Genomic DNA, 26,474 nt, shown 5'->3' on the forward strand with positions numbered 1-26,474 from the left:
CACCAGCCTCCCCGTGTGGCCGCCCAGCTGACCTGAAATCTGCCAGGAAGCCCCTGGGACGTGCTGCTCCCCTCCCACCAGCATGCTCCGTGGAGCTGACGGGGTCCTTGCACTCTCCAGCCAGGTGGACTTTTAGAGAGCGTTCTGCTCGGCTTCCGCTTTGACATACGGGGAAACTGAGGCCCCGGGGAGGTGGGACCCAGCCAAGCAGAGGTGGGGTCAGGACACACACAGGTGAGTCAGTCGACTTCCCTGTTGAGCATCACCTGCCTCCCAGGTGAGCCCCCGGCTCTCCTGCCCGGGGGGACCACCCATCTCCTTCCTGTCCAGCGGATAGGACACCTCCTGCTGGCCTTGACCTTGAAGTGGAGCTGAAATTGAGGCCACTGCGGCCCTGGAGTGAAAGGCATGGGGCTGGGGGCTTCTGGCACCTCTCTGAACCTCAGTCTTCAGTCTGTAAAATGGGCATGAGTGGACCCACTCATTGGGCTGTTGAGAGATGGAACCGTGCCACGGGCCCAACCCTGGGCTGTGCTGGGAGCTACAGTAGTGGCACCGGGGACAGTGTTAGAGAAATGACCGCTATCTCGGCCCACAGAGTCCTTGCTCTGCTCACCCTGGATGGCTCCCGGCCACCGGGCACACCTCTTCATCTTCCGTCCAGAGGCCACTGCCCACTGGCCAGCCTGCTGCCCCCCGCCCCGCGGAGACAGGTTCTCCCTGGACCCGGGCTTCCCTGGGTGTGCCGGCTGAACTTTGCTGCCATCTCAGCCCTGGGAGCAGTTCGTCTGAAGGTGAAGTTAGTCCCTGAGGCTTAATCAGTTCCCAGAACACAAACCTGCGTTGGGACCTGCCGGCCAGGGGTGGGTCCTGGTGGGACGACCTGGGGACCCTTGCGGGGCTCGCGCAGGGCGCTCACGAGCACTTCGTTCTCCAGGTGCCCTGGCACCTGGACCAGTTTTGGTCCCTAACACCTTGATCTCAAAGGGGCGGGGGGGGGGGGGGCTGAAATCTGCCGGAGGTGGATCCTTGCATTGAAATAAACCTCCTGGGTGTCTGCGATTCTTCCTGCAAGGCTGCAAGGGCACCCGTGGTGCCAGGAACAGTTCATGGTCTTGGCTTCCGTGGTCAGTGGTCAGGGCACCCAGGCCTCCTCCCTCCAGCCTGTCTCTGCTTTGACACACTCAGCTTCTCCACACCAGGCACCTCTGCTGCCTCTCAAGGTGGAGACCAGGGACTTGTACCTGGACCGTGCACGTGTGCGTGTGCTCAGTGTGTGATGGAGGGGACACTTCTGTGCTTCATGGCATGAATGAACCTGTGACTTCCACCTTCCGGTAATGGCAGAGCAGCTCAGAGGAGCCCTCCTGCTGATGACAATCTCTGGACAAAATGTGTGCAAAGAGCGACAGCTGCTCGTAGCCGTTGGTAGGTAACTGAAAGCAGGCAGAACTTGAGGGGCCAGGACCCTTGACGGGGGGCGTCGTCCAGGTAGACCCACCTGGCAGAAGGGGAGCTCCTTTGGGTTGAGGATTCAGTGGTTGGGGGTCAGGGGCGGGGCTGCCGGAGTAGCTGGGAATAGAGGGGGGACCCGTGCAAAGTGGAGAGCCCCCAGGTCTGTGCACCAGTTCCCCTCAGATCCTTGGCTGCCTTCTGAACTCCTGTGCGCAAAATGGGCGTCTGCGGGTCCCAGTGGCTCTCGGCAGCTTCAAGCTCAAAGGGCCACGGGGAGTCGCCAGTAGTCCCCCCACCATCACCCCGGGGAGACAAGGTCAAGTTGAGCTCCTCTTATTAGAGGAGCTTGGCCAACACTTCCGGCTTCTTCCAGAACATCCGCAGAAGTCAGGACCCCCGCCCCCCGCCCCCCGCAAAGACCACAGGAACAGAGATTCCCCCAGAAAGCCTAACAGTCATGTCTTCGCAGGACAGTGTGTTCTGATAATTCTCCTCCCTGCTCGAAAAACACAGCACTCTTCAGCAGAAGGTAACAGAACCCAGAATCTCGGCAACACATCCAACACATTGGCTCATATAGCATCAGAAAGGAGCAGACAAGCAGAGAAGCAGGAACGTGTGACATGTCATCAAAAGAACCCACAATTAATAGAAACAAAGCCAGAGACAACCAGATGTTTACAGACAGATGAGGACATAGTCAACTGGCACATGTGTTCCCAGACTCCCTCTTTGTGCCAGGTCTTGTGCTGTACCCTGAAGACAGAAGAGTGTGTGACCCCCCACACACCTTCCAGAAGGTTCCGGCAGTGGGGAGGGTGTGTTCCTGTTGGGAAGAGTTCCAGAAACAGCTGTTAGGTGTAGTGAGACAAACAGAGTGGAAGGCTCAGTGACTGAGGCCAGGATGAGAGGTGGGCAAGGAAATCCTTTCCTTCTATTTATTCACCAAACGAAGGGTGAGACACAGGTGTCCTGCGAGAGGCTGAGCTGCGTTCTGGTGAGGAAGTGAAGAAGACAGGCTCGGTCTCCATGGATAAAACACGATAACATGCAGAGTTCCTCTTGTGGCTCAGCAGGTTCAGAACCCGACTAGCATCCGTGAGGATGCAGGTTCAACCCGTGGCCTCGCTCAGTGGGTTAAGGATCTGGTGTTTTCACAAGCTGCGCATCGATCACAGGTGTGGCTCTGATCCTGAGTTGCTGCAGCCGTGGCTGTGGTGTAGGCTGGCAGCTGTAGCTCCAGTTCAACCCCTAGCCTGGGAACTTCCAGATGCCGTGGGTGTGGCCGTAAAAAGAAAAGAAAAGTAGGACAGTATAAGCAAACTCATAAATTTATATATAAACTCAGGTTTTGGTGGGTTTTGTTTGTTTTGTTTTTGTCTTTTGTCTTTTTAGGGCCACACCCATGGCATATGGAGGTTCCCAGGCTAGGGGTCGAATCGGAGCTGTAGCTGCTGGCCTACACCACAGCCCCAGCAATGCAGGATCCGAGCCGTGTCTTTGACCTATACCACAGCTCATGGCAACACCAGATCCTTAACCCACTGAGTGAGGTCAGGGATCGAACCTGCAACCTCATGGTTCCTAGTCGGATTTGTTTCCACTGCGCCACGATGGGGACTCCTGAATTCAGGTTTTGATAATTGCAATGAAGGAAAATAACAAGGGACTGAGAGAGAGAGAGTGTTGCCCTTTTAGAAACAGTGGTCAGGGGACACCTCTCTGGTGACGCCGCCCTGAGTGAGCTCTGAAGGGCTGGCATTAGAAGGAGCCCAGGCGGAGGGCACCGCAGAGGCGAGGCCCAGAGGTGTGACCAGGGCACTGGGAGGGGCTGGCAGAAGGTCCCCTGGAGGCCTGCCAGGAAGAGTGACCCCGTCCGCCGAGGTGGTGTCTTGAAGTTCTCGCCGCTGTGAGAACACACCACAGACGGCGAGCCTGAAACCACATTTCTCTCTCAGTTCTGGAGGCTGGAAGGCCAAGATCAAGGTGCCGGCAGGTCAGCAGGTGGGGGTCTCCCTGCCTCTTCTTCTAAAGGCACTCATCCCACCGTGGGGGCCCCACCCTCGTGACCTCGTCACCTCCCAGAGCCCCCACCTCTCAATGCCATCCGTGTCAGGGCTTCAGCCTATGAATTGAGGGGACACAACTGCCATTCCGTCTGAGCACACGGCAGCTCCGGTGACTCTCCGACCTCCTCGGGGGCCGCCTTTCAACAGACCACCGTGTATGGTTGGCGTTTCCCGCGTCCTGAGACGCGGGTGTCCTGTGGCTGCGGGGGTTCTCCCTTCGCGGTCCGGGATCTGCAGTCCAGTCCCTCGTGTCCAGGGGCCGGGAGGCTTCCGGCAGAGGTGCCTGTGTCTGAAGTTGGGGGCTGGGGGCATTTCTGTTGAGCAGTTGGGTGGGGTGAGCACTGGTGACAAGTGCCTCAGTCCCCGCCCCCCCAAGGAAGTCCAGGAGTCCTCCGTCACTAGGCTCTCAGAAGGGCCACCAGGGTGGCTCCTGCGTTCTGTGTTAAGCCACGGCGCTGCCCCCTGCCCCCGACCGCCAGGTCAGAGCATTTGCGCGACAGCAGTGTCTCTGCGGCAATGACAGACGCTGCGTTGAGGGAGGGGAGGAGGCCAGGGTTTGGAGTCTGTGGTCCTTCCAGAAGGCAGTTTGGGGACCCTCATCTTCTTTGGGGTCTGCCCTGGTTCACCCCACACGTCCCCCTCCGGGCCCTGCTCTGCCCTTGGTCTTGGCCCTAAAGCACCGTGTCGGGACAGGTGCCTGGGCCCTGCCGGAGTCCCTACCCCAGACCATCAGCACGGAGCCTGGCCGCCGTGGGGAGGGACCCCCCCCCCGGGGGGGGGGTCTGAAGGTTCCGTGTCGGGGCCCCTGGACCCATGATCCAGAGTCCTCAATGGATTCTCTGGCAGCCGTGCATCCCTCCGCGGTCCCCGCTGACGGGGACATTACAAATGCTGCCAGACACCTACGTCTTTGTTCAGAGATAACCCCGCATTATTGCTAAGATGCCTTTTTATATCTCCTGTTATTTATAAAAGTATGATTCATTTAACAATTACTGTGAGATGCAGGAATGCTGCCTGCTAATATTTAAATTGCAGTCACTAAAGCCACGCAGAGAGGAAGCCAGGTCTGCTATTTTGGACCAGGCGGGGAGGGGCAGGAGGGACCCGGGTCCAGCCCACAGCCGGGGGGACCCGCCACCTCCCTGTCCGGCGGGGCCAGACTGGGCTAGGCTGGGCCAGGCTCTCTCCCGCCCGGGTCCCTTCTTGGCAGCTGGCTCTCAGGTCTGTGAGATGGCGTGGAGGCCGGGGCTGGCGGGCTGCGGAGACCCTCTCAAGTTTTGCTTCCTGTTTTCAGTTCCCCACGGGGCTCCTGTCTGGCGAGAGGTGACAGCCGCCTCCGTGAGTTTGCGTTAAGCAGAAATAGACTTGGGGCCTCTCCTGCTTCCCCAGCCCCGTCTCCATCCCAGACAGCGCTCCCTTCCCCACCTGCCCCCACCAACAGGAGGTGGGGGGCTGAGTAAATGACCCCCAGGCCACTTGGAAAGAGAAGGGGCACGGCCACCTCCGGGATCTCAGGGCTTTGGAGACGCTCATGCCAGAAGCCAGGCCTGGGAGCTGTGTGGGCAGCCTGGTGACCAGCCACACGTGGCCGCGCCATGGAGCCGACACCATCCTGAGCCGTGGTCCCTGTCGTGCTGCTCCTGCTGAGTCAGAGCCTCGGCTGCACGTCTGGTTGCCTGGAGCCCCGGCAGCAGCGGAAGCTGAAGGATTGAGGCCCTCCCCCCACCCGCCAGGCAGGCAGGACTGGGGTGGGGACTCTGCAGACACATCAAGGACACAGAGGACGCTGGCCTGACCCCCGTCCAGGGCTCCTGCCATGGGATCTGGCCAAAGTCAGCCCGGAGCCCTGCAGGGCAGCTCAGCCTCCGCGGGGAGGGCAGGGCCCAGGCGGACGCAGGGGTGGAGGCAGGATGGGGCAGAGAAGTGGGGTGACTTGGCTGGAACGGAGGAGACCAGCTTGGGGGTGCTGGCAAAGGGCCTCGGGACACTCAGGACAAAGTAGAGGCCAGCCTCTCCTCGCCGCCTCCCTTTTCACCAGTTCATGCCCTTGTCCACCCAAGTCCAGAGCGGTTGGGAGCGCCTCCAGTTTGCAGGAAGGAGGGAGCTGGACAGTGGACCTGCCTTCGGGAAGCTTGAAGTCCCTGGAACCAGAAAAATGCCCCAGGGTGAACTGCCGGCCTGGGAGCCCTGTGTAGGGGGACACTCCAGGGAGGAGCAGCCAGGGTGACTTCCTGGAGGAAGCAGCACCCGCAGAGACCTCATAAAGGCGTTCAGCTTGGAAGGCTGAGCACAGGCCGGGAGCCGGGTGGGGCGGGGAGGTGGGCTTGCTCCTAAAGCACAGAGGTTTTTTAAGTGAAACGTGCTTGTTTGGCGATGGCTGCCAGCCTCCAAGTTCAGATGTGGCTGATGTTCCTGGCCTGACCTCGCCTCCCAGCCGGCGGCACCATTCACGTCCCTGTCGACGGAAGGGGGAGGGAAGAGAGACGCGGCGACTGTCCCGGGCTCATGGGCCTGGGAGGCGGAGCGGCTGGGACCCAACCCCAGAAGGCCGCCTCCCCGCCCTGTGCTCCAGACCTGGGTGACCCCCCACCAGTCAACACTGGGGATGCGCTGGGCTGTTCGCACCTCACAGACGGGGACACTGAGGCTGGGGAGTCTGGCAGCCCCAGAGTCAGACACTGGGCCCCTGCCGCCACCCGGCTCTCTCCCCACCAGCTGGCCCGGCAGCCACAGCGAGGGCAGGTGGGCGACCGCGGACGCCGAGCGGCCGGTGTTGCTGAGACCGCCGGCCCCGCACGCGCTCACCAGGCGTGTTTATAACACCTGGCGTGTCTTCCCTGCCAGGCCTTCAGAGCATCTTGAAATGTTCTGATGTGCGAAGAGCCTTTTTTATACGAGAAATGAAATTATTTTCAGCCTGTTGTCAGGCAGTTGTCAAAAGATGTGGCAAATGAAGGGCTCAGACAGTGAGGGTTTGGGAGGTGGGCAGAGCGAGGGGGCCCGGGGGGCACGGAAGCCAAAGTTGTGCAGGACCTGTGGGGCTGGGGGCCGGCAGGGGGTGTGGACTCTCGGATAGTTTATTGTTTATGTGTTACTTCTTACTGAGAGCCTGGCAGTGGACACGGGCTGGGTGGGACCAAGGTGATGGCTCAAGGGCCAGGCCAGGAGGCTGACAGTTTGGGGTTCATCTAGGGGTGACCCTCTTCCTTCCTGGAAGCTCTCTGACTTGGGGGCTTCCCCCTGATCTGTCACCCAACTCAAAGATGCTCACTGCCCCTTCGGGGTGGGGGGTGTGGGTGAGCAGTGGACAGATTTACCGCGCAGCCTCCTGGTCCCACGCCCTGCCGCCCGCCGCCCGCCACCCGCCACCGCCTCGCCCCAGCCCAGCCTGGACCAACAGTTCTTCTCCCATCTCCCCTCCTTCGGAATGAAATCATTTGCAATCAGGCCTCGGTCTGCAGGAATGTGGCCGGCACAACCTCTCATGGTCGCTCTGGACACTCTGTGAAGGGCCCTGAATAGGAACAAAGGGTCTAGGCGTTGGTGGGAGGGAAGATCCGCCGTCTTCCGGCTTCTGGGCTCTGACGCCTCCCACCTCCCGTTTATGGGGATAAAGTCTGCACTTGGACTGCCTCAGGATGTGGCAGGCGTGGCCGTGTTGTCTGTGTGGCAGGAACAGAGACTGGCCCCTGCAGGCACGGAGCCAGGGTTCGAAGGCCCTGTCTAACAGAACCCCTGCCCGCTGGTAGTAAGTTCCCCGTTGCTGGGGGTATTCAAGGAGGGCATGCCTGCCGGTGGCGAGGAGGCTTTAGATGGGCCACGTGGACGGCATCAGAAATGGCCCGCCTCCCCCCACAACGCCTGCAGGGTTTCTGTGGCACGGAGCCTGGGCCACGGCCAGGCGCACAGTAGGTCCGCATGTGAGTCTGAGCTCTTGCCCCTCATCTGGGTGACTGGTTTAGTCCGCTTCCTGGAAGCGGTGTTAGGAAAGGTGTCTGCTGTGAGAAGCACTGCAGGTGTCTGGAATAGATCTGCTGCTTCCTTGGTGCCTTGCATCCTGTTCCACCCCAGGCTGGCCCTCCTGTCCCCACCCTGCCCTTCGTGCAGCCTGGGAGGGAGCCAGGATCCTCTCTGTCCTGTTCACTGCGGCGTCTTTGGGGCCCGCACGGCCTGGGTCCACACGTGCGCTGGGATGTGGAGCTGGTGGGGGTGGGATGGGGCGGGAGGGAGGGCGGGGCGCGCCCTCTGCCCCAGGCCCCCCCGCCCGTTTCCTGGATACGGGGTCTGTCCCAGAGAAGCTCCCTTCTCCGGTGAGCAGGCAGGGCCCCCTCGTTCCAGACGCTACTGCTGCTTTGGGGGGTGTCCCACCTGGCCACGTGCAGGTGCCAGGGCTCCGTCCAGTTCCCTCGCCCCATCGCGTCGGAAATGATGGGAGATTGTGGTGCCCGGTGAAGACAGTTCTTCCTCGTGCCCTCCACCCGAGGTCCACGGCGGGGCAGCAGGCCGTGGGGGCACCTCTGGCCTTTGGCGAGGTTGCCACCCGCCAACCCTAGAATGAACGTGCTGGCCAGCAAGGGTGGCGGCGCCACCTGAAGATTGGCACGAGGACTTGGCGAGGGCAGCACACATCACAGACACGCAGAGGGAGAGCTGAGCATCGCAGCACCTCCCTCTCCCCAGAGGGTTCCCTGTGCTGGGCAAGTGCGGAGCCCGCGTGGCAGGGCCCCCGCTTCTGGCGGATCCCCCCTGGTTCACCGTCCCTGTGACGTCCTGCCCCAGCCTGTGGCCAGCACACCCCGGATGAACTAGACACCCCCAGCCTGACGACTCCTGGCGAGGGTGCCGGGGGCACAGCCACAGGCTCCCCAAGCGGGAGCAGCTGTGTCCTTCGTGGTGGCGTTTTCCGCGTCCCCCAGGGTCGCGGGGTCTTCGATGCCAGAAGGCAGCAGGGGCCGCCTGCCTCTAGGGCAGGTCCAGAAATGGCCTGGTCTCCGTCGCGGTGGGCAGGAGCCCCTGGGACGGGTCGGAAAGCAGCTCCGGGCTGCGTGACGGGGTGTCTTGGGAGCTGAGGGACGACGAGGTGCGAACGCCCGGCTGGTGCCGGGCACCCAGCCTCCATGCCCGTTCCCCGGAGCGGCAGATGGGTGCGACGTGCCGCCAGCCCGGGCATCCCGTGAAGAGATGCTCTCCGTGCTCCTGACGCTGCCATTTTTGTTGACACGAAGCGTGTCGACCATATGGAATTCAGCTCACAGGCTTCCGTTGCCTTTGCGCGTCTCATCTCTCGCTCGCTTTCCCTCTCTCTCTTTCTCAAATTTCAGAGGCAGTTCTCTTAGCAACCGATAAAACACACACTTAATTACAGCCCCAGCAGCAGATGCGTCGGGCGGCAGAGCCCGCTCCACAGGATGCTCCATTTAGTTTTCGGGAAGACCTTTCTCCTTGTGTAGAAAGAACCCCGTTCCACCTGCCGCCGGGCTCGCCGGCCTCCGCCCCTCCCTTTGTGTCTGCTGCACAGGCAGAACTTTCCCGGTGCCTGTCTTGCGTCTCCCGGAATCCTCTAAGAAAGATGCCAAGTGGCTCTGCAAACACGCCTTTTCATCAGCCTCCTGGAAGGAGGGCCAGCGCGGCCGGGCTGTAGTTTAATTGTTTTCTCTCTTTTGTTTCAAAGAAGAAGAAGAAGAAGAAGGGGGTGGAAATTCTGTTTTCTCCAGGGTAATTACCTCCGTGGGGGGAGCCAGAGAAGTAATGGGTCCTTGTGTCAGATGCTCGCCAACGGAAATCTGGGTCACGTTCGGAAATTCCAGCATGCTGGCGACGGCTGCCCAGTGAACGTGGATCTGGCGAGAGGCTTATCTGGAACTGGGCTGTTTTATCTCCTCGACTGGCTCCCCACATCTGCCAGGGGACAAACGGCGTTCGAGAAAACTTGGCTTTTTCTTTGAAACGAAAAGCAGCAAAGCACCGTGCATGCATGCTCTGTAGGCTCGGGTGTGTGGGAGCAGGAGTGGCCGGAGCCCCGGCCCCTGAATCTTCCCGGCTCGGGCTCTCCGATGCCTCTGGGCTGGATGCGGACCCTCCTCCCCCGAGCTCTGGTCACAAAAGCCGGGTAGCCCTGCTCACATGACGGGCGCGGGGAGCGGCCGCCGGCTTTGAGAGCAGCCCCCGTCTACGCACAGTTGGTTCCCAGCTGACAGACAGAAGATGGGGTGGGCTCTGTCACCCGCGCGCTGGGTCTGGCCGGCCCCGCGATGCTCGCGAGCACGCAGTGCCCAGACGCCCGCCGCCGCTCCCCGGGTCCGAGCGGCTCCAGCGCCCAGGGGCCGGGCCGGGCTCCTTCCCTTCCGCCCATCCGAGAAGGTTATATAATGAGCGTGCCGCTGCCAAAGTCGGAGGGAAAATGAAGTCTTTGTTAAACGCCTTCACCAAGAAGGAAGGTAAGGATGCTTGGTGCATGGGAATGAGCAGTTTTCTCCCGGGTTTTTCCGGGGGGGACCCGGACGCCGGTCCTCGGGTCCCTCCCCAGATGGCGGGTTGGCCCTCCCCGTCGTGGAAGAGGGGGTCATTGCTGCTGGTGGGCGACGGGGCTTGGGTGCAGTCGGTCTGGGATTTCAACGCCTTCGAAGGTGCCTTTTTCCCCTAAGTCTCCAGCCCAGTGCAGGATTGTGGCATGTGCATCCGCGGTGACTGTGCCGAGGGCACGCGTGGGACTAAGTCCTGTGGCAAATGGGAAGTTCGACTCGAGTCTGGCCGCTACCCCGAGGCTGCCGAGAGCTCGGCCGGGAGCAGGGAGGTCAGGACGCTGCTGGCCGCGGCGGTCCCCGGGTGGCGGTTTCAGGGAGCAGGTGGGAAAGGCAGCGTGGCAGACTTTAAAAGTGCATCCGCTTTTTTGTCATACCTTGTGTAATTTGTATTGTGGAAAAGAAACGTAGAAATAAATGCATGTAAGACAGCTAAGAAAATATCCACCCACTTAGAGTTTGCAGATTGCCTGAACGAAGGAAACAGTTGGGTGGAATATTAATCATTTTCAGACAGGAAAAGAGTTATGTCTAACCCTTTTCGGGGGGTGGGGTGGGGGAGAATCCAACATTTCCACGGCTGGTTCCAGTTAGTTTGTCAGGGAGAGAGGTCGTGTTGGAGGAAATCGAAAGGTTTAGGGAGACTGACTTTAGAACAATTAGGAAGGTGCATTCCCAGCCCGGGCCATAAAATACACATAAAGAAATTTCCAATTACGTTGCACAGGAAACTCATTTCAAGGGAATCTTGCTAATTAAGCGGGATCATTCTCATTAGACTGTTTCGCCCTAATGTCACCTATGCGATTGCATCTGAGTTTCTCGCCGGCTCCTGGGGCAGCGTGTATTTGCAAAAGTCCCAGGGCTCTTATGCCCTGATCTTCCGTGTGGATCCCTGCGGCTCGCAGAACGACCCCTTCCGCTGCGCTCAGGAATGGGTAGAACAAACAGCCTTTGTCTGTCTGCTCACGGTCTCATATCAGGGACCCAGATGCTCCTCCTGGGACCTGGGTCTTTGCGGCCCGTGCGCAGCGTGGATGTTTTCCGTGGGGGTCTGGGCTCTGCTCTCGCCTAGACGTCTCTTTCTTTAGGATTCTGTCCTAGCCCCTGGCAGGACCCTCCCCAGCGTCCGTCGCTTTCTGCCAAGGGCGGTAGCATCCGACCCCGTTACAGTCGGTCAGAAACCTGGGAGTGACGGCGTGGGCGGGCGGCTCGCACGAGGTCGTGTCGCGGCGTGCAGGCGTTTCCTTGTCTCGGGGTGTCCCCGTCCAGCTGGGGTGTCCCCCCCGCGCTGTGAGCATGCGCCCCGGCCTGTCCTCCGGTGGGGCCGGCGGGGGCAGGGGCGTGCGAGCTCCAGGCAGCCCCGGGGGCTGCTCTCCAGGTCCCCGCCCGAGACGCTGGCTTCCTCCGGGCTGCGGTCTTGCAGCCAGCGATCCCCGTGAGCGGAGAGCACGGCCCTCGGGGAGCCTGGAGCCGCCGCCCTTTGCCAGGGCTCCCAGCCCCACTCCTCTGTCGGGAGGCCTCTGTCCGACCCCAACAGAGGAAGGGGACACAGGTGGGCTTCCCCTGGTGACCAGCAAACACTCACCTGGGACGTTTCCCCCAAATGCGATGTTTCTAGGAGGTGGGGTGAGGCCTGGGCTGGTTCCTCAGTGGACTGAGCCCTGGGGAGGGCAGGCTCCTGGGTCCGGGAGACAGAGGTCACGGGGCAGGACAGAGGTCACGGGGCAGGGCAGAGGTCATGGCAGGGCAGAGGTCGTGGAGCAAGACAGAGGTCACAGGGCAGAGGTCACAGGGCAGGCCTTTCCCATTCCCGCCTCCCTCCCGGCCAGACTGGCGTCCAAGACTTCATTTGTGCGAGTTCCAGCCGAAGGGGCCCGGCTGCGTGACAAGTGACAGTGTGTCTCGCCCCCGCAGACGGGCCTCAGACGGGCCTCAGAGGACGCAGGTCGGCGTGAGGGGGCTGCTGGGAAGCACATGACCTCCGGGCGGGCCTTTTCCAAGTTCTCACAACTGAGAACCAGGACTCGAATTCCGGGTGCGTGTCCTCAGAGGCCTGGTGCTCTTTCTGTCGGCTCCCCGGGCTGGCTGCCCCTCTGCTTTCCCAGACTGTCCTGCATCCCCAGGATGCGGCCAAGGGGAGCCCTGGGTCACAGCTGTCTCGGTGGGGCTCTGCCAGCGCCACCTCTGTGCCCTGTGAGCCTTGCCAGCACCACCTCTGTGCCCTGTGAGCTGTGCCAGTGCCACCTCTGTGTCCTGTGAGCTCTGCCGGTCCCACCTCTGTGTCCTGTGAGCTCTGCCAGCGCCACCCCATCCCAGTCAGCTCCGCCAGTGCCACCTCTGTCCTCTGTGAGCCCTGCCAGCACCATCTCTGTCCCCCATGAGCTCTGCCAGTACCACCTCTGTGCCCTGTGAGCCCTGCCAGCGCCACCTCTGTCCCCTGTGAGTTCTGCCAGTGCCACCCCATCCCAGCGAGCCCTGCCAGAGCCATCTCTGTCCCTTATGAGCTGAACCCTCCAGCCTGAGAGTGGGCTGGCAGCAGCAGGTTGATACCGGGCCCAGGCGCCGTATGGGGTGCAGCTGTCCCTGGTTTCCATGGCGAACTTCACTACCCCTGACCTTGGGCAGCCAGGGCCACGGATTGTCCAGGATTCCGTCCCGAACTCCTGCGTGCCCTCTCAGACGCGGGCTTTCCCACGTCCAGAGCAGCCCTCCTGGAGGCTGTGTTTCCTGTTGCTCTGCAGTCCAGTCCATGGCCTCGGGCAGCTCAGTCTTGAGAGCTGGGCACAGCTTCCAGCCACAGGATGCACGTCCGGTCCGGAACAGGACGTTGCCTGGGGTGCCCAGCTCAGAGGGGGCCTGCGTCCTTGGCTGCCGGGGGCTGCTGGCGCGCCACTGCCCCTGCAGCCCGGAGGCTTACTTTCCTTCAGATGGCTCTTCTTAGAAAGGACACTTTCTATTTCTGGCTCCAGCCCTGGGAGCAACCCGGGGGGCCCGCCGTGTAGATTCCAGCCCTCGCGGTCCCTGCGGGCCGTGTCCCCATTCCACGTCCCCAGGCGCGCTGATCGCGCAGAGCGAGGGCCTTGCCTCTGGTCTGGAAGTTGGAAAGAAACAGAGTGAGGCGCGTCCTCCCTCGTGTCACGCTGCCCGGGCAGCTTTGCTGGGTGGAGAGCAGTGTCCCCGGGGGGCGGGGGGCAGGCCGATGGTGACCAGTAGCACCTGCGCCATGTGAGTCAGTCCTCTGCTGTGTCACAAAGGCCACTGAAACAGCAGGACTCACTGTGTCCTGTCCCAGAGGCTGGAGTCCAAGCCCCGGGGGTGGGCAGGGCCGGTCCCTCCCGAGGCCTGTCTCCTGGGCATGTAGACGGCGGTCTCCTCCCCGTGTCCTCGCAGAGCCGCCCCTCTGTGTGTGTCTGTGTCCTGACCTCCTCTGCCTCTAAGGACCCCCGTTATACAGGATTAGGGTCCCGCCCTAGTGACCTCACTTGACCTAATCTCCTCTTTAAAGATCCAGCTCCAACTCTGAGGCCCCACGGGGTAGGACTCCAGCAGAGGAATCGGGGAGGGCGGCATCGTCCAGCCCCACAGTGCCCAGAGCAGGTTGTGCCAAGGAAGAACCTCTGGCTGCCTCCGTGTCCCGATGCGCGGGGAGACGGGGAGACCCGTCCCACGGTCTCTGGGCTGCTGGCGGCATGGGCGCTGCCGGATGGAAGCTGGACCCCACGTCCCTTCCATCTCGAGCCTTGGCTTGAGCCTCCGTGGATGGGGACATTCTCCGTCTCCAGCCGCCCCTGCTTTTGTGTCGTGAGTTTTGCACACCGCGGGGCCCGCCGGGGGCTCGGCACGGAACTCACAGTGTCCACGTCCTTGGCGCGCTTGGGGCCGCGGGGACCGTGACACACGTGCCCTCACCCTCCTCTCCCGTTCTCTCCGACCCAGTGCCCTTCCGAGAGGCCCCGGCGTACTCCAACCGCAGACGGCGGCCCCCCAGCACGCTGGCCGCCCCCCGGGTCCTGCTGCGTTCCAACAGCGACAACAACCTCAACGCCAGCGCGCCCGACTGGGCCGTCTGCTCCGCCGCCACCTCCCACCGCAGCCTCTCGCCACAGCTGCTGCAGCAGGGGCCCAGCAAGCCCGATGGGGTCCCCAAGACCGTCGGGAGCTACATCCCCGGGCCCCGCAGCCGGTCCCCTTCGCTCAACAGGCTGGGCGGTGCCGCCGGCGAGGACGGCAAGAGGCCCCAGCAGCCCTGGCTCATCGGGTAAGGAGTGGCCGGGCGCGCGGGGGCTCCCGTGGGGACAGGGAGGGGAAGGCATCCGTGCGCCAGGCCCCCGGATTCTCGAACTCGGGGCACGGCCAGAGGTTGGGCAGAAGGCCTGCTTTACTCCAAACCAGAGGTTGGGACACTTAACTGTGTTTTTCATTTCGTTGTGTTGGAGTGGAGTTGACTTTCAGTGTTGCGTCAGTTTCAGGGGTACAGCGCAGTGACTCGGTTATACACCTACCTGGGTTCTATACATGTAAGATGTGTAGTAACCCCTCTAGGTCATCACGCACTGTCGGGTAGGTCCTCCTGTGCTCTGCAGAAGCTTCTCGTCACTCATCTATTTTCTGCAGTGGCGTGTCCATGTCACTGTCACCCTCCCGATCCGTCCTCCCCACAGCGGTTTCCCCTATGGCGACCATACGATGGGTTTTGAAATCTTTTTTATAAATAAGCTCTTTTGCATCATTTGTATTCGATTCTGCATAGAAGTGACGTCACACGGTGTTTGTCTTTCTCTGTCTGTCTTCGCTCGGTAGGAGAATGTCAGGTCCCTCCGTGTTGCGGCAGTAAAACCAAAGTCCTGCCACCTGCCCAGCCCAGACCGTCTCCTGAGCGCAGCGGGCACCCAGAGTCACCCTTCTGAGCACTGTGCCCGCAGGGACTGCTCAGGGGACAGGCCAGGCAATGGGCCAGCTGAGCTTCCGGGGAGGCTGGGCGCGGCTGCTGGTGTTTGGGGCCTGATTCCTTACTTTGTGCCTCGGTTTCTGGGTCTTAAGAGTGAAGTGTGAACAGAGAGGCCGTAAAGCCACCACCAGGCTCTGGGCTGCGAGCTCCTGCCGGTGCCACGTTAAATGCCAGTGCGCCCGAGTCACGAGAAACCCCAGCACAAGGGGGGGGCTCCTGGGGGCCAGGTCTGGAGCCTGATGAGCTCCCCACAGCCCCAGGGACAGTCCTGCTGGTCCTTTTGTGTCTGTTCACAAGGCGGGGGCAGAGAAGGCGTCTCGGCAGACTCTGAGGCAACCCAGGGGGCGAGACCCCCATCCTTGTCCTGTTCCCGGGCGAGGAGACAAGGCCAGCACAGGCCAGTCCAAGCCTGGACCCCCTCAGGCATCTGACTCTGCCTCTGGGCCCGGCCCCGGCTCCCTCGTCCCCACCCAGACCTCTGGCTCCTGGGCACACGCTCCACCTTCTCACGTGACCTTCAGACGTTGTCCCGCCAGAGCGAGACTTCCTGGGAGCCACCAAACCAGCCCTGTCTGTCCCCGTCACACTCACCTGGGCCAGGGCTCTGTCTCCCAGTCACGGATGAGAGGACTGGGGCAGGTCAGGGGGGGCCAGTCCTCCGTGAACCCTATCCTCTCCCACGGCGGCCCCCGGAGAGCGGCCACTCCCACGTGTCCTGGCTGGCGCTGCGCTTCCAGTGAGGCCGAATGTCCCCTCTGGGCAGCCCTCTGCCCAGTGACCCGCTTGGCCATCCCGATGCCTGCGGGGAGCCCGCTGGGCCGGTTATTCCTGATGCTGCGCCCCACTCTGATCAAGGATGCTGGGGAGGGCTCAGTGCTTCTCATGGTCCTGGAAGAGCTCTGATTGCTGTGACCATGAGCAGCCGGCTGGTGGTGTCTAGGCCGCAGCCACGAGGGCATGGGGAGAGCACGCCCGTGGGGCAGGCCTGCCCCCCTGAATGCCAGCAGCCCCAGGCCCATGTCAGCCCTAGAGCACGTGACCACTCCCCCCCGCCACCCCCTAGTTTCGGTCTCAGATCACGGGAGCCAATCCTGGCCCTCGTCTAGATTCTTGCTGTGAGTCACCCCAAGAGAGAAGTCCCAGGTGCTGGCGAGCAGTTTAAAGCTAAATTAAAGGGTTCCCCCGAGATCTCAAATTCCACTTCACACCGTTAGCCAGAATTATGACTATAATTTTAAAAAGAGTGTGTCCTCTTCCTGCAGGACGGAATCTAATAAGATACCGAAGGCAGGGTGGCCAGGGATTTGCAAAAGCTGCAAACGAAATATTGCTGTGTAGAGGGGAGAGCAGCAGGCGTCTTGCAGGGACCCCGTCTGGTTGTCTGATGCCGTGTGTGGACGTGGCTGTTGCCTATCAGCGTGCACCTGTGTGTGCACCTCTCTGTGTCGCGTGTGTGCCTCAGGGCATGCGTTGGCGAGTGTTGGTGTGTGGTGGTGTGACTGCATGCATGGACTTGTGTGTCTGTGCATGTGTGCCTGTGGGTACTGTGTGTGTGCATGGGTGCAGCTACTTGTGGATCCCTGTGTGCCTGTGTATTTGTGTGTGCACGTGTGCGTGCCCTGTGCCTGCCCTTGTGTGGGTTCGTGTGTGATGTGTGTGTGTGCATGCGTGTTCGTGTGTGCACCCGTGTGCCTGCCCTTGTGTGGGTTCGGGTGTGTGTGAGGCGGTCACAGCGGCAGCCTGTCCCCCGTGCCTGCTGCCTGCACTTCCTGCGCACGCGCGTCCTGGCTTCTCCCGGGCCGGTGCCTTGACCCTTGAGCCCCGTCATCGTGACTGCGGCGTGAGGACCCTGAAAACCCAGCCCCCGCCCCGGGGCTGCTCTCAGGACTGAGTGGTGACTTCACCACAGCGGTGCCAGATCCAAGCGGCCCTCAGGCGAGGCTCAACGCCGTGTCCACCCCAAGGCTGGGCGTTTGGCCGGGCTGCTTCCCCGTCACCCGGGCTGTGGTTTGCCCAGGACTGAGGGGCTGCCTTGGACATGGGACTTTCAGTGTGTCACAGGGCTGGCCGCCTGTCCCACCAGGGAGAGCTGGCCCGGCCTGGCCCCACTGCCCTGCGGAGTGGCCCCGCCAGCCCCTCGCCACCTTCTCCCACCCGCCCCCCATCCTCTGCTCACTGGTGACGGCGGCTGTGTGTGGCAGAGGCCCTCGGACTGCCGGGGGGCCTTAACCCCCGCCTCCCCGTCCTAACGGGGACCTGCCAGGTGCCCCGGATCCCTGGGATCTCAAGGGTGATGGTGGCCTCCACGCCCCACGCAGGGCATTGGCTTCCTGCCTGAGAAGTGGCCGTACATGCAGCGCCGGTGATGGGGCGCCCACTCTCGGGTTCCGCAGCACAGCCCCGGGCCTTTGGGGGCCCCTGGGAGGAGGCTGAAGCCTCCATCCCGTCTCTGTCTTCGCAGCTCGGAGCCCCGCCCTTCCTGGGACAGTTGAGGACACTTCTCCCAGCCTCAGGGTGGCCCAGGGCACCCTCAGAGCCCTTTCTGTTTATCGCAGAACCCGGAGGTGGGTCAGGGTGCTCCCCAGCGGTGGAGGGGAGAGCCCGGGTCCACGCGCACCCCTCCGTCTGCCCATCTTGCCTTAGGGGGTAGCTGCCTCCACGGCCTGTCGCCCAAGCCGACTGTGCCAAACCGCCAGTTGCATCCAGCTCTGCCTTCCGCTGGCTGCAGGACGCTGAGGGGCAGGTCATTTGACCTTTCCGTGCCGGCTCTTGTATGTAAAGAGGGACTGAAAGGTTTGTGACAAGGATGAAACCGAGGTTAGCACCCGCCCCGCGCTGAGACCCACGTCCGGCTCCTAGTAAGTTCCGCACGAGTGTTGGCTGCCTTTGGTGCCACTGTCGTGACGCCTCGAAGGACCCTGGGCCACTCACTGGGAGGCAGGCGCTGGAGGGTGGGGTCTGCCATCATCCTGGTGACAGCTGCGGCTCGGGCTAAGGGGCAGGGGACGTGGAGAAGATCAGGTCCCCTGGGGGGTCCCCTCTGGCTGCTCACCCACCTCACGCCCTCCTTCCTCTCTCACTGCTCGCAGGGAAGGGGGCCACTCAGCGCCCCTCCCAGGCCGAGCCGTAAACGCCCACCCGAGGCCCCAGAAACCTCAGCCAGGAGTGCGATGTGGCCAGAACCGGCCTTGGGCCAAGCCCTCAAGTGCAGACTTGACGAGACCCCCCCCCCCCCGGCAGCCATCCAAGCCCCACACACTCACCCCTGGGCTCCAGCCAGCCCTGGTGGACCAGCCTCCTCCTGGCCTGGGCTCAGAGCTGTGGGCAGGGTCAGCCTCCTCGTGGAGCCAGCCCTCGGTCACCTGCGGACCGGAGTGCAAGGCCAAGAGGGAAGAGGGTCCAGAGAGAATGGAACCCTGCCTCTCTGGCGCCCTGTCCCAGGTGGAGGCTCTGTGCTCACCTGCCTGAGACGCCCTCTAGTGGCGCCTACGGGTATGGCTGGTGCACATCCCTAAGAACCTGCCTGAGAAGGGGTTTTGCTGGGTGGCCCCATGGCCCACTACCCGAGTGTAGAGAGGAGTAGGGGTCCTTCTAGGACCCCTCCCAGCTACCCTGCTCTCCCCAGGTTCAGAAGAGATCCTGATTTTTTTTTCTTTTGGCCACCCTGCGGTATATAGAGTCCCAGGCCAGGGATCAGATTCAAGCCACACTTGGGAGGGATAAGCCACAGCTGCTGCAATGCCGGATCCTTAACCTACTGTGCCAGAGCCAGGGGTGGAACCTGTGTCCCAGTGCTCCCAAGATGCCCCCGATCTCTGCGCCCCAGTGGGAGCTCCCCTCCTGATGTATTTTTGATGCTCGGGCGGCTGGCCACCCTCCCGTCAAAGGATCCATTCCTTGATGGGTTCAGCTCGGCAGGAAGAGGAGTCCTCCGAGTTCAGTTCCGAGTTCGCTGGCTGTGTCTCCTGCATTCAGGGAGCCAGCAGCCCCCACCTCCCAACAGGCCAGGGCTGGGCTGGAGAGCCTTCTGCCACTGGCTGGACCCTGGCAGCAAAGTCCGTCACTCACCCAAGTGGCTTTTGTGTCCCCGAACTTGGCCGTGCAGGAGAAGCAAGGGTTCCAGAAGGTTCTGGGGTGGTAGGAGTCCACTCCGCCCTCCACACCCCTTCCAGGGGATACGCCCCAATCTGGGCAGGCTCCGGGTGCAGGGGCGCGGTGGCATCCCTCTGGCTCGGGTCTCTGTCCACCTCCACGCGCCCTTGCCCTGCCTCTTGGGGACATGGGGACCAGGACCCCACAGCTGTGCTCCCCCAGCAGCACAGGACATGGTTTCCTGGTGAGAACAGCTCTGCTGCTCCCTTCCCTGTGCCCATCCCGACCTGGGAGGTGCCCAAGCTGGCAGGGCGGGGGGGCAGGCCATCCCTCACTCTCCCACCCCCGCCTGCTGCCCGGCCGATGACATGTCACCCAGATGTCAGGAGTAGGGGGGCCGTGCAGGGCCGGTCCCCTGAGTCTGTGCTGGCCACCTGGTCTGGAGGCAGGCCCAGGGAAGGGGTCCCTGGGGGAACAGGTGCATTCCACCTTGGAGGAATTGGGTCTGGGCACCACACGGGCTGCCCTCACACGTCGCTTCTCTCCTTTCATACTTGGGGACATTTGGAGTTTGCTCTCTGCTGGTCACATAAATGTATGAACGACCAGCCTGGGACGGGCTCTCACTGCACAGAGGTAAATGCACCAGAAACGGGGGCAGGAGACGGGCCGGCCCCGGGGTTGGTGTGGTTGAGGACAGGGAGCCCTGACAGAGGTCCCCAGAGTCAGAACTCATGCGAGTCAGGGTCAGACCCCCCTGGGGGAGAGGCCAGGGGGGCTCCAGGGAGGAGGGGGCTCCCAAGGAGAAGAAGGGGGGACAGCCAGGCGTCAGGGAGGGGCGGGGGCCCGTGTGATGGGGCAGATGGGAGAGCATGAGGAAGGAGGGACATTTGGGAATGTTCCCCATCCTTGGGGGCTCTCGGTACCCAGGCCCCGCCGCCTGGAGCCAGGGGTGGCCTCGGGTTTGCAAACAGGCGGAATCCCAGCACTGGTGGCCCGAGGGCCTCGTGGAGCGTGTAGGGGCGGCTGGACAGCGTGGGTGCCCTGAGGCAGGCACACTTCTGGGATCACAGTGGACCCCACTTCTCCGGAGTGGGTGTCGCTGTGGCCAGCGGTTTGGGACATCGGATGGTTGTCTGTCCCCGAAGCGCCTCCGCAGGACCTTACAGGGAGGGTGTGGAGTGTGGGAGGCTGTCACCAGAACAGCAGAGGCCAGGAGCCAGGAGGGGCCGAGAGCTCTTGCATCCCTCCCTGGCCCCACGGCGGAGGGGTAGATGGTACGAGGGTGATATGGGGTCTGTGCTCTTATGCTTAAGACTCACCTGTCCTCAGGATCAGAGCTTGGGACCTCTGTGTTGGCAACACCACCTTCTGCCAGAGCTGCCAGCTGGCAGCCCTCCAGCAGCCCCCTTCCCCCCATCCGGTGTGAGCCTGGGGCCTGGGGGCGCCCTGATTTCTAGGAGGGCCCCAGCTCCTTGTCTAACTCTCCGGCCACTCTGCCCGCAGGACTGCCGGCCTCAGGCCTTCATCAGCCCAGCCCCGCCCTCACCACAACCAGGGTGACCCCGCACCCCTCCGGTCACGTCCTGCTCTCTGTGGCATCACATTTGCCCCAGATGTCCCCACGGAGCCTGCCCCACCACCCGTGCCCTCTCCACTGGTCACCCTGTCCTCTGTGCTGACCCACTGGACATGCAGGCAAGCATCTTGTCCACCCATGCTTCTCCCCAGGAGCCCCACGTCTGTCCAGAGCCTGTGGGTGTCAGCAGACAGGCTGAATACTCGCCCTTGAATGAATGGGTGGGTGTGAGGGTGACTGATGAAGGAATGAGGGAAGGAGTTCCCCTGCGGGCTGGTCCCTGTCCACCCAGGATGGCGGGGAAGTGTCCAGGTCACCCGCTGCCAACTGCTAGCTCTCTGAGATCAAGAACTCAGGGCTGTAGCCCTTGTATACCAGAGTACACGGCTGGGAGCCCACCTGGCTGTTCCTGGATGGAACGCGAGGCAGGTGGGGACAGTTCGAGGTGGGGAAACTTGAGACCCGTCCTCTCTGCATAGGCAGGACAGCCCCAGCCTAGTCCCGGAGAGGGGGTGGCACTCCCAACCCACAGGCTCCCTGTGGCTCCTGCCACCATTGGGGGCTGGCACTGAAGAGCAGGGCGCAGCAGAGGGACAAGGGAGGTCACGGTCCCCCAGGTTCACCACTGTGTAGAGCAGGGAGCTTGCAGGGAGCCCTGGGCGAGGGTCGGGGAGTCAGGACGTGAGGCCCGCTCTGTATCTCTGTATTTGGTCACTGTTTAGGGAGCCTCTGTTTTCTCACCTGTGAAATGGTGCTTTGTGAGCTGAAATTAAACCTGCAGTGAGAAGATGCTTCAGCACTTGTGTGGGACCACACATCACTGCTCACACCTAGAACCACAGGCGTGCTCTGGTCTCCAAGGACCAGCTTCCTCCTGTTCTTAGACAAAGGCTTTCTGGGCCTGGACTGATGGCTTTGGGAGCCAACCATCTGCAAAATGGCCCAAGGAGCAGAGCTCCCAGCCACACTGGAGCTCCGTTTGCTTTGACTTGTCTGCCCAGTGACACATACACGCTGGCACCGGCAGAAACTAGCTGGCTGACACGTGCATCTTGTCACCCACTTTCTAGTTGAGGCACTAGAGTAGAGTAGCTGTGGCAGAAGTGTTCACGCAACACCTGTGCAGACTCACTGCTGACTCGCTCTCAGGTCGCTCCAGATCATCCCCTCGTATCTGACGGGGAAACAGGCTTCCAGAGGCTAACTGACCTGTCCAACCTCTGACAGTATGTGATCAGTCAAGCTGTTCATGGGGCCCTTGTGAAATTTGGATGGACGAGGGAATAGATGTTGTTTGCAGAAGTGGTAAGATGGATAAGTGGTTGGATGGCTGGAGGGTGGATAGATGGAGGATGGATAGTTGGGTGGGGGGGGATGAATGGATGGGTAGGTGGATGACAGATGGGTGTATGTGTGGATGGATGGATGGATGAGTGAATGAGTGGCTGGCTGGACCGATGGTGGATGGATGGGTGGATGGGTGGGTAGGTGAGCCAGTGGATGGCTGAGTGGATGAATGGATGAATGGATGGATGTATGGATGGATGGATGAGTAGGTGAGCCATTGGATGGCTGAGTGGATGGATGAATGGGTGAGTAGGTGAGCCAGTGGATGGTTGAGTGGATGGATGGATGGATGGGTGAATGAATGGCTGGCTGGACTGATGGTGAATGGATGGATGGATGGATGGGTGGATGGATGGATGGATGGATAGGTGAATGGATGGATGGATGAGTAGGTGAGCCAGTGGATGGTTGAGTGGATGGATGGATGGATGGGTGAATGAGTGGCTGGCTGGACTGATGGTGAATGGATGGATGGATGGATGGATGGATGGATGGATGGATGGATGGGTGGATAAATGAGTCAGTGGATGGTTGGATAGATGGATAGGTGAATGGATGGATGGATGATGGATAGACGGAAGGATGGATGAGTAGGTGAGCCAGTGGGTGGTTGAGTGGATGGATGGATGGGTGAATGAGTGGCTGGCTGGACTGATGGTGAATGGATGGATGGATGGATGGATGGATGGATGGATGAATAGATGTGTCAGTGGATGGCTGGATAGATGGATAGGTGAATGGATGAGTAGGTGAGCCAGTGGGTGGTTGAGTGGATGGATGGGTGGGCAGGTCAATGGACTTCTTCAGAGGACTGACTTTTCAGCTTGGGCTCAGTCTCCTTGCTGATTATCACTGGTCATGCACAGTATGGTCTGGGGTTGCCCACGGAGATTCCCTTGTGGGTGTGGGGGCTTCTCTGAGACTTCAGAGCTCTGTGACTTCCACTTCTGCAGCTAAATATAAAGAGCAGCTGGGAGTAAAGTCTGGCAGCCCCAGTTGGGTGGCTTGCCCTCTGCTCAACCCCAGCCACCCTCGGCCTGGCCCGTGTTTATGGTTTCCTTGATCTTTGACCTGCCCCTTCTCCTGTGGGAGAAGCCCACCTGCCTTACCCTGCTCCCCTCAGAGCCACCTCGTCTTCTGGTGTTGGGGACCAACTTATGGGGTTCGGCTGACCTGCCCGTCTGCTCACCTCCCCCAGTGTCTGCTGCATCACTTCTCCTGTCCAGAAGCGTCCCCACAGCCCATCACCATAGGACCAACCTGCAGTCTCTTGATGGGGCTTAATACATGCGGCGCTTCCAAGCACCCACGAATGCAGGCTGCCACCAGGAGGGATGTGGAGATGGTGTAGACAGAGCCGTGTGTTGCTGCTTAGCTGCCAGGCCAGCCTGGGTGATGGGCAGCCCATCGTGGCTGGTCCCCACAGCCATCACTCAGGTGCTCATGGCAGGTGTTCAAGGGAGATTCGCACACTGTTTATGGAGGTCGGATTGGGGGAGGGAGTCCTTCTGACCCTGGCGTGTGGTACCCGCCCCCCACCCTCTGCTGACCCCAAGCCTCTTCTGAACCCTTGGGTCCAGATGGAGGGGCGTCAGGGGACCCATCACTGTTGCTGAGGAGCTGAGTCCCCTTGGTTACCAGAAACCATCTTCCTGGGAAGCTGAGAGGAGATGCCTGGCAATGCCGGGCCCCTTGTGAAGGTGCCATCTCCCCATCCCCCCTGCCCCCCTGGCCCCCAGCCCCGAGCCAGGCTGAGCTGAGGTGGCTGGAATGACAGACCCTCATATCCTGTTAGGACACAGGCAGACCCGCAGCAGGTGGGCGGGGCGGCCCCCCAGTGGGGACCTGAGGGCTGCTCTGGCTTTTTCCGGTGGCCTGTGCGTCCCTCTCTGGGAGTCGGCAGCCTTGCCAAGGTGTCCCCTTTGGACCAGAGGCGGTCACACAACTGGGCTATTGCAGAATCGCTGCCTCAGGCTCCCAGGGTGTTTGGGGACAAATGACATCCACCAAGAGGGAGCAGCCAGCTCTGGGACGAGCCCCAGGGTGAATTTCCCATCTGTGCACATGGATCTGTAACCCGCTGGGCGAGGAGGAGGAAGGGAATGGGCTGAGAGGCCACCGGCAGGAGCAGCTGCTTCTCAGGATGCTGTGACCTCTTTCTGTGGCTCTAACTTGGTCAGAGAAGGCTAGGGGGCAGGGGTGGGGGCTCCTCGGGACAGGAGAGCCCGAGGGTGGGGGGCTGCAGCTTCTCAGCGCTCTGTGTCCTCTGCGTCCAGGTGAGCACCCAGAAAAGGTCACACGGCCACCACTTGCTCCACGGGGTTCAGGGAGGGCCCTGGGCTCTGGGGTCAGGCAGGCAGATCTGGCGGTCCCTCCTCCTCATCCGACTATGACAGATCGGGGTCCACGCAGAGCGCGGGGCGTGTGCAGACGTGGGTTCCCGTGGCTCACGTTCATGACCGTGGGGGAAAGAGAAACGCGACAGCATCCAGCAGTCAGGCTTATGTGAACGGTGACACGCGTTACGCACACCGGACGTTGGGTACCAGGGCTGCAGGGGGAGCCGAAGCCCAGCACACCAGGAGCACGGCGGTTCCCGTAAATCCCAAAAGTGGGTGGTCACATCCTATTCTAGAATTTTCCCTGCAAGCCAGTTTCATGCCTAAATGTAAGAACTCCACAGAAAGCTCAAGGCTCCTTCGGTGGGCTCCCAGGCCAAGGCATCTGAAGTTTGGAAAGAGAACCCTGGGAGTTCCCACTGTGGTGCAGCAGGTTAAGGACCCCGCATTGTCTCTGCAGCGGCTTGGGTTGCCACCGAGGCAAGGGTTCCGTCCCTGGCCCCGCACAGTGGGTTAAGGATCTGGTATGGCTACAGCTGTGGCGTAGGTCGCAGCTGCAGCTCAGATTTGATCCCTGGCCTGGGAACTTCCATGGGCCTCAGGGCAGCCAAAAAGAAAAAAGGAGAACCATAGTTGGGGACCCCACCCTTTATGGTCCAGACACCAGCGGGCCACCTCCCAAGACTCAGATACTGATACCTTCCCCAAGTAGCAGTAATAGTCCTCCCTCCCGTGGCTGGGCGCCCTTTGGGGAGACCGGGGGCGGGGGGGGGGTCTTTCCTGGCTTTCCAGCTCCGTCCTGAAGCCCCGCCCAGACGCATCCTCTGGGTGCCCTTTGCCTGAAGACCCACCAGGGCCAGGGCCGGGTCAGCCTCCTGGAGGTTGCCACCCGTGAGAACACGCTTTTTCCTTCCAGGAAGGTCAGCCCTGGTCCCCCGTCGCCTGTCACAATGACACCAGAATGTCACTAGGGAAGACCGCTTTGCACGTTTCTCTGGGAACCTGAACGCCCCCCCTCGCCCCCACCCCGCTTTCTCTCTCTCTCTCCCCCTCCCCCCTCCATTCCCTCCCTCCCTCCCCCACCTCTCTCTTCTCTTTTCTCTGTCTCTCTCTGTATCTCTGTCTCTCCTGGTCTGTCTATCTCTCTGTCTCTCTGTCTCTCTCTGTCTCTCTCTCTCTGTCTGTCTCTCTGTCTCTCTCTCTGTCTCTGTCTCTCTCTCTGTCACCACTGCTGGCCCAGCTTTAGGCTCCCACACTCCCCAACAGACCTGGAAAAGCAGGCACCCTCTGTGAAATGGTGACATAAACCAAGAAAGGATTCAAACCCACTTGTGGAGTGTCTGTCACCGGGGCAGCTGCACCTGGGCCGCCTGCACCTGCTGGTTAAAGCTCTGGCCGCGGGTTCCAGGTGTTCCTGCCCTGCCCGGCGGCGGCGCTCGCGGTGAGACCGATCAAGCGCCGGAGCCTCAGGGCCGCCTTGCTCGCCACCTGCCCCGGGGTCTTCTCTTTACGACCGCGAAGCGCACACGCTGGTCACCGCCTTGACCGTCTTCTGTGTACCGTTGCGCAGCACTTGCTACCTTCACCTGTGGCGCAGCCACCACTCGCTCGGTCCCCAGACCGTCCTCGTCTTCAGAGGCTGCCCCTCGGTCCCCCCTCGGCACCTCCTCCCTCCCTCCCTCCCCTCCCCCAGCCCGGGCCCCACCCGTCCCCCTGGCTTTGGCCACACCCGGATGGCGAGGAATCGTGCCTTGTCTGTCTTGCCGTGACTGGCTTCCCTGCCTCAGGATAACGTCCTCAACCACCCTCCCGTGTAGCCTGTGACCAAAGGTCCTTCCTTTTCAGTGAACGGTGCTCCCTCGTCTGAATGGACCACATTTTGTGCGTCTGCTCATCCATCAGTGACGCCTGTGTTGTTTCCGTCTTTTGCAAATAAAGCTGCCATGCACGTGCCTGGGCAAATATCTGTTTGAGCCCTGCCCTCACGTCTTTGGGGTCCGTGCAGAGGCGGAATTGCTGGAATTGCCAGCGTCTTTTAACCAAGAGTGCGGCCCCAGGGCCTTTTCACATCCCCAGCCCCATCCAGAACCAGGAGCTCAGACGTGACTGCTCTCGGCT

At 61.5% G+C, this 26,474-nt stretch overlaps 1 protein-coding gene across 1 annotated transcript in view; it reads left to right on the plus strand.

Annotated features, from left to right (window-relative positions):
• Positions 1-26,474, plus strand: part of SHANK2 (SH3 and multiple ankyrin repeat domains 2) — a 499,107-nt gene that overhangs the window by 196,781 nt on the left and 275,852 nt on the right. The window contains 1 exon segment of the mRNA XM_021082645.1: positions 13,988-14,309. Within this exon segment, the coding sequence (XP_020938304.1) occupies positions 13,988-14,309 (322 nt within the window).

Source organism: Sus scrofa, chromosome 2 (assembly GCF_000003025.6).
Source record: "Sus scrofa isolate TJ Tabasco breed Duroc chromosome 2, Sscrofa11.1, whole genome shotgun sequence".
In the NCBI taxonomy this organism is placed as follows: domain Eukaryota; kingdom Metazoa; phylum Chordata; class Mammalia; order Artiodactyla; family Suidae; genus Sus; species Sus scrofa.